Here is an 11,638-nt window from a genome sequence, read left to right as displayed (position 1 = left end):
TAAGCATTTGTGACCAAGGTTGTGGAAAATATTAGGATTATATGAAAATAGACAAAGGGTAACCTGTCTATATATCAGACAGAGCAGAAGCTTAATAAAGTGAGTTACTTAAATGTATGGAGAAGTTGAATTATTCAAGCAAATGGAAATTCCAGGAAGTAAGAAGAAGGAACAGGTTCTACTTCTACAGACTAATCAAAAAATAGTAGTTCCAGCTTTGAGGCTGTGAGTCCTTCAATCATGGGCACTTCTTCAATCAAAGAACCATTGGCCTTTACATTACTGGAACCCCAGTGATTCTTTTCAGAGCCCTCTTTATGTCTCTGTTCCTCAGGCTATAGATGAAGGGGTTCAGCATGGGTGTGACCACTGTGTACATCACTGAGCCCACAGCACTTGCGTAGGAACTGTGGGTAGCTGCGGAGCTAAGGTACACTCCTAGGCTTGTACAATAAAATAAGAAGACAATGGAGAGGTGAGATGTACAGGTGGAAAATGCTTTATACTTGCCGTGAGCTGATGATATTCTACATATGGAGGAAATAATTTTAAAGTATGAATAAAGGATTCCAGCAAGGGGACCACCACCGAGCACCACAGTTGCAAAATTCATCACCATGTCATTAAGAAATGTATCAGAACAGGCATGCCCAACTACCTGGTTGAGTTCACAGAAAAAATGGGGTATTTCCACCTCTGTACAAAAGGACAGCTGCAACAACATTAAGCTCTGTAATGAGGAATTCAGAACACTGATGACCAAGGACACTAGAACCAGCAGTCCACAGAGCTGAGGGTTCATGATGACCATGTAGTGTAGGGGGTGACAAATGGCCATGAAGCGGTCATAGGCCATCACAGTCAGGAGAAAGTCATCCCAGCCTGCAAAGAGTAAGAAAAAGTACATCTGTGTGATGCAGCCTGCAAAGGTTATGAATTTTCTCCCTGTTTGTATATTCACCAGCATCTTGGGGATGGTGGTGGAGGTGAAACAGATGTCTGCAAAGGACAGGTTGGTCAGGAAGTAGTACATGGGGGTGTGGAGGTGGGAGTCTGAGCTGATGGCCAGGATGATGAGCAGGTTTCCAAACACAGTGATCAGGTACATAGAGAGGAAAAGCCCAAATACGAGGGGCTGCAGTTCTGGGTCCTCTGAAAATCCCAGGAGAAGAAACTCTGAAATTCCTGTATCATTGCCTGCTTCCATGTGGTGGAAGTGACTACAAGGAAAGAAAAAAAGAGAACATACAAATGTTAATGTAAATGAGCCTCATTTATTTATTTATTCCTCTTTTTTAACTTTTATTTTATTTTTTTTTATTTCATTTTTTTAAAGATTTTATTTATTTATTTGACAGACAGAGATCACAAGTAGGCAGAGAGGCAGGCAGAGATAGATAGAGAGAGAGAGAGAGGGAAGCAGGCTTCCTGCGGAGCAGGGGCCCCGATGCGGGGCTCGATCCCAGGACCCCAAGATCATGACCCGAGCCGAAGGCAGCAGCCCAAACCACTGAGCCACCCAGGCGCCCCTTAACTTTTATTTTAAATGTCAATTAGTTAACCTACAGTGTAAATTTTGTTTCAAGTGCTCAATAGAGTGGCTCAACACTTCCATGCATCATGTAATTCTCATCACAGTGCCATCCTTAATCCCCATCATCTATTTCACCCACCCACCCCCACCATCTCCTGTCTGGTAAACATCAGTGTGTTCTCCATAGTTAAGAGTCTGTTTGTTTCTTGATTTGCCTTTTTCTCTCTTTTGTCTCCAATGCTTATTTCTTTGGTTTCTTAAATTCCACATATGACTGAAATCATATGGCCCTTGTCTTTCTCTGACTCACTTCTTTCACTTAACATAATACTCTCTAGTTCCATCCATGTCATTGCAAATGTGTACACACACACACACACACAAACACACACATCACACATCTTCGTCATTCATCTGTTGACTAACACCTTGGCTATTTTCATAGTTTGGCTATTGTAGATTAGAAAATGCTGCTAAAATCATCTCAGAGCATGTATCCCTTTGAAATAGTATTTTTGCATTCTTTGCATAAATACCCCAGCAGTGCAATTGTTGGATGATAAGAGTTTGGGGTATTTTTTGGTTTTCTTTGTTTGTTTGTTTACATTTTTTATGTTTTAATATATATATATATATATATATTTTAATTTTTTATTTTTTATAAACATATATTTTTATCCCCAGGGGTACAGGTCTGTGAATCGCCAGGTTTACACACTTCACAGCACTCACCAAAGCACATACCCTCCCTAATGTCCATAACCCCACCCCCCTTCTCCCAACCCCCCTCCTCCCAGCAACCCTCAGTTTGTTTTGTGAGATTAAGAGTCACTTATGGTTTGTCTCCCTCCCAATCCCATCTTGTTTCATTGATTCTTCTCCTACCCACTTAAGCTCCCCATGTTGCATCACCACTTCCTCCTATCAGGGAGATAATATGATAGTTGTCTTTCTCTGCTTGACTTATTTCGCTAACACTGCTCCATGCAATCCATGCCTTCTATAATACCCACCACCTGGTACCCCAACCTCCCAAACCCCGCCACTTCAAAACCCTCAGATTGTTTTTCAGAGTCCATAGTCTCTCATGGTTCACCTCCCCTTCCAATTTCCCCCAAGTCCCTTCTCCTCTCTAACTCCCCATGTCCTCCATGCTATTTGTTATGCTCCACAAATAAGTAAAACCATATAATTGACTGTTTCTGCTTGACTTATTTCATTCAGCATAATCTCTTCCAGTCCCATCCATGTTGCTACAAAAGTTGGGTATTCGTCCTTTCTGATGGAGGCATAATACTCCATAGTGTATATGGACCACATCTTCCTTATCCATTCGTCCGTTGAAGGGCATCTTCGTTCTTTCCACAGGTTGACTGTGGCCATGGCTGCTATAAACATTGGTGTACAAATAGCCCTTCTTTTCACTACATCTGTATCTTTGGGGTAAATACCCAGGAGTGCAATGGCAGGGTCATAGGGGAGCTCTATTTTTAATTTCTTGAGGAATCTCCACACTGTTCTCCAAAGTGGCTGCACCAACTTGCATTCCCACCAACAGTGTAAGAGGGTTCCCCTTTCTCCACATCCTCTCCAACACACGTTGTTTCCTGTCTTGCTAATTTTGGCCATTCTAACTGGTGTAAGGTGGTATCTCAATGTGGTTTTAATTTGAATCTTCCTGACTGCTAGTGATGATGAACATTTTTTCATGTGTCTGATAGTCATTTGTATGTCTTCATTGGAGAAGTGTCTGTTTATATCTCCTGCCCATTTTTTATATGATTACCTGTTTTGTGTGTGTTGAGTTTGAGAAGTTCTTTGTAGATCCTGAATATCAGCCTTTTTCTATACTGCCATTTGCAAATATCTTCTACTATTCCGTGGATTGCTTCTTTCTTTTGTTGACTGTTTCCTTTGCTGTGCAGAGCTTTTGGTTTTGATGAAATCCTAAAAGTTCATTTTCACTTTTGTTTCCTTTTCCTTTGGAGACATAACTTGGAAGAAGTTGCTGTGGCTGATATCGAAGAGGTTACTGCCTATGTTCCTCTAGGATTCTGATGTCTTCCTATCTCATGTTGAGGTCTTTCAAACAGGATGCAACAGCACATTAAGAATATTATCCACCATGATCAGGTGAGATTCATCCCTGGGTTACAAGGATGGTTCAACATTCACAAATCCATCAATGTGATAGAACAGATCAATAAGAGAAGAGAGAAGAACCACATGGTCCTCTCAATTGATGCAGAAAAAGCATTTGACAAAATCCAGCATCTGTTCCTGATTAAAACGCTTCAAAGTATAGGGATAGAGGGAACATTCCTGAACTTCATCAAATCTATTTATGAAAGACCCACAGCAAATATCGTCCTCAATGGGAAAAATCTTACAGCCTTCCCGTTGAGATCAGGAACACAACAAGGATGCCAACTCTCACCACTCTTCTTCAACATAGTATTAGAAGTCCTAGCAACAGCAATCAGATAACAAAGAGAAATAAAAGGTATCCAAATTGGCAATGAAGAAGTCAAACTCCCTCTCTGCGCAGATGACATGATGCTTTATATGGAAAACCCAGAAGACTCCACCCCCAAACTACTGGAACTCATAGAGCAATTCAGCAAGGTGGCAGTATACAAAGTCAATGTACAGAAATCAGTGGCTTTCTTATACACTAACAATGAAAATACAGAAAGGGAAATTAGAGAATCAATTCCATTTACTATAGCACCAAAAACCATAAAATACTTGGGAATAAATCTAACCGAAGAGGTAAAGGAACTGTACTGAAGGAACTACAGAACACTCATGAAAGAAATTGAAAAAGACACAAAAAGATGGAAGACCATTCCATGCTCTTGGATCGGAAGAATAAACATTGTTAAAATGTCTATACTGCACTGTGTGTGGTGCAAGAACAATGAATACTGTTATGCTGAAAATAAATAAATTTTTAAAAAAGAGGAACACTTAAAAAAAAGAATTTTATATGATCTAAAATCAAATGTCTATACTGCCTAGAGCAGTCTATACTTTTAATGTCGTTCTGATCAAAATTCCACGGCATTTTTCAAAGAGCTGGAGCAAATGATCCTAAAATTTGTATGGAATCAGAAGAGACCCCGAATCGCTACAGAAATGTTGAAAAACAAAAATAAAACTGGCGCCATCATGTTACCTGATTTCAAGCTTTACTACAAAGCTGTGATCACCAAGTCAGCATTGTACTGGCATAAAAACAGACATATAGACCAGTGGAGCAGAGTAGAGAGCCCAGATATGGATCCTCCACTCTATGGTCAAATAATCTTTGACAAAGCAGAAAAAAATATACAGTGGAAAAAAGACAGTCTCTTCAATAAATGGTGCTGGGAAAATTGGACAGCTATATGTAGAAGAATGAAACTCAACCATTTTCTTACACTGTACACAATGCTAAACTAGAAATGGATAAAAGGTGTCACAGTTTTAATGAGAAATGCTTTCCTGAATTTGGGGAATATATGTTGAGTACTGACCTCTAGACAAAGACAGACCATCGTGGTCTATGATACAAAAGTCCATACATACTTTGGGCAAATATATAGTAGTTCACTTGCTGGGTTTTAGGGTAGCTCTATTTTTAACATTTTAAGGAACTTCCATACTGTTTTTCAGAATGTCTGGACCACTTTACATTCCCACCAAAAATGCAAGATGATTCCTCTTTCTCCTCTCCTTTAAAATACCTGTTTTTTTTTTTCCCCGTGTTTTAATTTTAGCTATTCTGACTGGTGTGAAGTTATATATTATTATAGTTTTGATGTATATTCCCCTGATGATGAGTTATATTGAGCATCTTTTCATGTATCTGCTAGTCATCTGTTACGTTGTTTGTGGGAAAAATGTCTATTCCTGCCTTCGCCCATTTCTTAACTTGTTTATTTTGGGGGGTGTGTTGAGCTTAATAAGTTCTTAATAGATTTTGGCTACTAATTCTTTATGAAATACGTCACTTGCAAGTATCTTCTCCCATACTATAGATTTCACTACTAGATATTTACCCAAACATAGCAAAATACTAATTTGAATGGGTACGTGCATCCTAATGCTTATAGCAACATTATCAACAATAGCCTAACTATGGAGAAAGCCCAAATATCCACCAACTGATGAATGGATAAAAAAGAGTTTATACACACACACACACACACACACACACACACACATACACACATTGGAATATTGCTCAGCCAGAGAAAGACAATCACCATATGATTTCACTCATGTGTGGAATATAAGAAACTTAACAAACTAACAGAGTGGGAGAAAAAAAAAAAAACTGTGGTAAAATAGGAAACATTCTTATATATACAGAACAAACTGAGGGGTTTTGGAGGGAGTTGGGTGGGGGATGGGTGAAATAGATGATGGGTATTAAGGAAGGCATTTGTGGTAATGAACACTCAGTGTTTATGGTGGGGTTAAATCACTAAATTCTACACCTAAAACTACTATTGCACTGTATGTTAACTAAATGGAATTTAAATAAAAACATGGATGGAAAAAAAGTCCACACAGTCCAATAATGGAGAAAGAATATACATAATAAAATAAAAAATAATGTGTAATGTCAGACAGTGACAGGTTCTGTGAAGGAAAAAATAGGTAGGTACAAAACAGAGTGGGTGGAGAGAATGTTATGTTTTGTTGTTGTTTTTTGGGGGGGGGGTTACACATTCTTTTTTTTAAATTTATTTTTTATTTTCCACATAACAGTGTTCATTATTTTTGCACCACACCCAGTGCTCCATGCAATCTGTGCCCTCTATAATACCCACCACCTGGTACCCCGACCTCCCACCCCCTGCCCCTTCAAAACCCTCAGATTGTTTTTCAGAGTCCATAGTCTCTCATGGTTCACCTCCCCTTCGAATTTTCCCTAACTCCCTTCTCCTCATTTTAATAAAAATTCAGGAAAACATGCCAAGATAGTGACATTTTAACAGACACTTCCAGAAAGATTAAGCAGGAGGCAGGAGGATGTCAGGGGTAGGTGGGTGACCAGCAGGGATAACAGAGCAAAGACCCTGCAGAAGGCACTTACTTCAGCTATGCAAATCTCAAAATGTAGTCAGTGTAGTGAGGGAATGAGCAAGAGAAAGACAGATGAGAGGTGGTGGCAGAGAATGTTGAGGAAGGAGGTGGCTTTCCTGCCACTGATGGGACTTCAAGACACAGGGAGTCCTTCCTTCAGATGGTGTTCTTTGTATTTTGCTAATTTTGTTCCATAGTATTCTTTGAATAGACATAGATCCCTTCATTATTTTCATCTGTTCATTAACATTCTGGCATTTAAGGGTCACATGTTGGAGTATATGAACTCAGAACCATTGCCCTGAGGACTGCTCATGCCCCATAACAATCATACACACACACACACACACACACTCACACACAACCGGGGCACTCTGGCCTCCTGACACTGTGTTACTATCAGGCCTTTCTCACCCCCAGCCACAATAATGGTGAAAGAAATGATATAAGGCAAGCTGTCAAAATCAGATTATCTTCATCCTGAAGAATGTGTAAATGGTACTTAAATTCTAGTTAGTAAGCCTCCCCAAGACAAGGAAACATGTGGCTCCATTTTGATATGATCATACTGTGTCCTGTATTTAAATAAACATAAAAAATAACAAATAGCATGGAGGACATGGGGAGTTAGAGAGGAGAAGGAAGTTGGGGAAAATTGGAAGGTGAGGTAAATCATGAGAGACTATGGACTCTGAAAAACAATCGGGGTTTGAAGTGGTGGGGGTGGGTGGGAGGCTGGGGTACCAGGTAGTGGGTATTATAGAGGGCACGGGTTGCATGGAGCACTGGGTGTGGTGAAAGAATAATGAATACTGTTATGCTGAAAATAAATAAATTTAATTAAAAAAAGAGATTATGCTGAGTGAAATAAGTGAAGCAGAGAGAGTCAATTATCATATGGTTTCACTTATTTGTGGAGCATAGCAAATAGCATGGAGGACAAGGGGAGATGGAGAGGAGAAGGGAGTTGAGGGAAATTGGAAGGGGAGGTAAGAGACTATGGACTCTGAAAAACAATCCGAGGGTTTTGAAGGGGCGGGGTATGGGAGGTTGGGGGAACCAGGTGGTGGGTATTAGAGAGGGCACGGATTGCATGAAGCACTGGGTGTGGTGCAAAAACAGTGAATACTGTTATGCTGAAAGGAAATAAAATTTTTAAATAAAAGAGGTTCAAAAATACAGGAAAAAAATTGACACAAGGGTCAAAAGAGACCTAATAAGCTCAGGGGGTCCCTGAGAGACTGTGATGAGCAGAAAGCATCCCTGGTTCTGGCAGCATTCCAGCCCCAGTCAACATGCCTTGATGCCCAGAATAATTAACAAAGCAGGAAAGTAACAATATATCTAAATAAGAAAAGAGTGGTATTTTTATGATATCAAGACATTTTACTGATTGACTCTCCCTCTAGAAAAGCAGGCAAAGGGAATAAACTTGCAATTTACAAAAGAAAATACACAGTATAGCACACAATGTAGGACAATAGAAGGAATTTTTAAAGATGAAATAATAAAAGACTTCCTAATGATTTTAAGTGCAAAAGGTTTGGAATCAGAAAACCAGGTTTTGAACATCAGTTCTACCACATATAAGATGCTTGGACTTGGGAGAGACAACGAATCCATTCCAAATGTGAATGTCCTCACTCAAATAGTGGGGATAGCAGTATCCATCCACCCTGCTGTCTAGGGTGGCAGACAGCATTAGTCACTACATGCAAGAAGCTTACAGTACAGTTCCTCCCTGTGAGTAAATGAGTTATTTTCACCAATGAACAGATTTGGTTGAGTTTTCTCTCCTTTTCATAAATGTCACCATCATTTACACACCTCTTGATAATGAAGCATTACGAAGTAAAGCTAGTGAGCATACCCCTTTTTGCATATGAAACACAAAGTTTTTATGTGAATACTCACCTTGACAGAAGATGCTGAGAAATTCATGTCTCAGGAACTGCTGTTGCAAGGGAATAGTTACCTGCATGAGTCTGAGGCTTTCTATAAATGCAGAACATGCTAAAAAACACCACGTCTTAAAACGTTCTCTGCATATTCCTCAGATCTCAACACTCTGTTTTCCTGCTCCCCTGCTGATAACCCCTTTGATATGTTCTAATTTCACTGGAACCACATTAGGTCCCCCAGTCCCTTCCCCTGTCTCATCCCATGAGTCTTCCATTTCCACCACATATTGTCATCAATGATGCCTGTGTTGCTGGGTCCAATGGACACTTCTCTTTTGAGCACACTACATAATAATGATAAATGAATCTACCAAGTCTCAGGTGACCTCAGAAAATGTTCTCTGGTTTCATTCTCTCTGGTCCTCTCTTAAATAATTGCTGAGCTCTGAGACTCACCTGGGTGGGATTTATGAAACGAAAGTCTCTGTGTGGAGGTCCCAATTTCTCCCTGGATGGTTGATTATGGAGACCAAAGCTCTGTTCCCAGACAAAATGGCAGGAAGCAGTGAAGCATGGGTCCCCCAGCCAGACTTAGGAACACAAAAGCAAAAACCATGTCCTGTCCAGTCCCAGGCTTCACTTGCTGAGGTTCCGCAGCAGATGAGACACTTGGAGCTCTCTATGTCTGCTCATTAGGCACTGTTTCCATTGTGACTCCCACCTCAGAGCACTGTGTTCCCCCTGTAGCACTGGTCTAGAGAAAAAGGAAACTTTTCCTGCTGATTCTTCTCCTGGGAGACCAGATTAGAAGTCAGGTGAATCCAGTTCTGTATTCCTCTTTCTCATGACCTTACCTGCCTTCCAGAGTTCTAACCTCCTGGCACTTTCCCTGAACTTTGAGATGATATTTAATTTATTTAGTTGAGGGTGTGCTTTACCTTTTATAGCTTTGGAATGCTAATAAATGAGGGATGTGACCCTCTTCATGTGTGGTTTGGAGAGAAAAGTCTAAGTACTCACCCTAGAGACCAAAACAAATTTTGTGTTTGATTCTCCAAAGTGTGGGCTCCTGAGTTGACATCAAACATATCTCTGAAAAGGACTTTTAGTAGGCAGAATAAAATCACCAAATATTTCCACATCTTAATCTACAGAATCTGTGGATATGTCTTGTGTCATGGCATGGGAGAATTAAGGTTGCAAATGGTATTAACATTACTAGTCAGCTGACCCTAGCATAAAGTTATTCTGATTAGCCAGGTGAACCTGATAGATCAAAAGGGTCTTCCAACTGTGGAAGAGGAAGGTAGAAGATTTGGAGTCACATAGAGATTTTGAGATGTTAAGTTGCTGACTTTGAAGATAAAGGGAGGGCACATGAGTCAGGGTTTAAAGGTGGCTCTACAGCTGGGACAGGTGAGAAAACCTCTTCTCCCCAGACCTCCAGAATGAACTCTTCTCTACAGACAGAGTGACTTTAGCCCAGGGAGACCTATTTCAGACTTGTGACTTCCAGAACTATCAGAAAATAAACAAATTTGTTTTCAATCAGCAGCATGGTCATTTGTTACAACCATACAACAATCAAATCCAAACATTAATCCAAAAACACTTTGTTCAAGGGAAATAATTCAGCTTTGGCTTTATTTATTTATATTCTCTTGGATAAGGTTATACCGTGTTGATGTCCTACTTCGAGTAGAAAAAGGAATCTGAGGTCACTTTCGAGTTCTTCAACTCCAGCAGCTGGTACAGAAAATTTCCCATGCCGTGAGCTATGCTGACTTGCAGCTATTAACATAGAAAAGGTGAATCCTTAAGGCGATTTCTTCTCTTTTAAATCTTTACTAACTTTCACACTAATCTAAATATTCATTATTTTCATTCTTATTCTCTCCCAATTTCCTTCAAGTTTATCTGTGACAGAAAAGATCAACAATAATGGGTCTATGTGTGTGCATATGAGCACCCATATGTGTAAAAATGCACATTACATACACCTCCCCATTGAAGATTTTTGTAGAGATCTACAAAATATGAACACACCACCATTATTTATTAGTCACAATATCTCTCTGAAATTAGTTTTATTATCCCCATATTATCTTCAGAAATAAGAAAACTGAGGCTCAGGGGCATTAAATTTTAATAAGTTATGGAACAAAGTAGTTAAAGCTTAGTGTGCACTTTCTGGAGTTATATAGACACAGAATTGTTTGGTATGTCCTCTCTGCATAAAACAGTATACTTAAAAAAAAAACATTTTTTACTGAAGTGTAACTGACAAAAAGTTACATTTGTTTCTGGTGTGCAACTTAGTGGTCCAGCCCACAACTCTTTGTTACACTGTGTTCACCACAAATGTCAAGCTTATACTTTAAATAGGTGCTGCTTATTATATACTATTAGACTTCAGTGATACAGTTGAAAGGTAGGAGTCTAGGAAAGCATGGCTGAGGGTAGGTTCTACAGCACTGGCATAGCTGATTCACACTGGACAGGGATGGATAATATCTCTCCTAACAAGAAAGAAAGCAAAGTGTCTATAAGGATATGGGAAAAATGAAATTAAATTAAGGCAATTCACCTTGGGCATGCCTGCTCTAAATCAGTATCTGGTGCTGATTGTATACTCAAAGTACTCTTTCCAAAAGAATGAACAATGCCCAACGTGAGTATAAGATAGGAAATCATAAAAAAAAAAAAAGAAAGAAAGAAAGAAAGAAAAAATAACTGCTTATGTTGTTATAAGAAGAAGGTTTTGAAATTTTGCATCATCATATTTAGGTTATCCTGACACCAAGAATATATGTGGCCCATCTATTTGTTCGAACTTGTCTTTCCATCCGGCTCCACCAGGAGATACAAACTTGAACATCAGAGTTTGCAGTGTCGGTGGTAGGCTTTCTGGACAGGGAGCTGACTGACAGAATAAAAGCAGGAAACAGGTTCAAAAAAACAAGAGTTTCTTTGTTGAGTAATTGCCTTACTTTAACATTTTGGTTGTAATGTAAGTGCCTAACCTAAAGCTTTTGATTTCTGAGGCATGCATTTCAAAGGCAGTCAGGTTGAGTAACCTCACTATCCTGTGAGGGACACAATTACCAGATAAGCCCTAGTGCTGTGC

General features: G+C 39.6%; 1 protein-coding gene across 1 annotated transcript; it reads right to left on the bottom strand.

The window, feature by feature from the left end:
* Nucleotides 1-274: 274 nt before the first annotated feature.
* LOC309863006 (olfactory receptor-like protein OLF4) lies at nucleotides 275-1,231 on the bottom strand (the record flags this gene model as incomplete). Its single annotated transcript, XM_082727442.1, has 1 exon — nucleotides 275-1,231. The coding sequence occupies exon 1, from the start codon at nucleotides 1,205-1,207 to the stop codon at nucleotides 275-277; it is 933 nt and encodes a 310-aa protein (XP_082583568.1). The 5' UTR covers nucleotides 1,208-1,231.
* Nucleotides 1,232-11,638: the final 10,407 nt, after the last annotated feature.

Source organism: Mustela nivalis, assembly GCF_964662115.1.
Source record: "Mustela nivalis genome assembly, chromosome: 1".
NCBI classification, from domain to species: Eukaryota; Metazoa; Chordata; class Mammalia; order Carnivora; family Mustelidae; genus Mustela; species Mustela nivalis.
The sequence above is the reverse complement of the archived record's forward strand: the minus strand, read 5'-3'. Positions and strand labels throughout refer to the sequence as shown.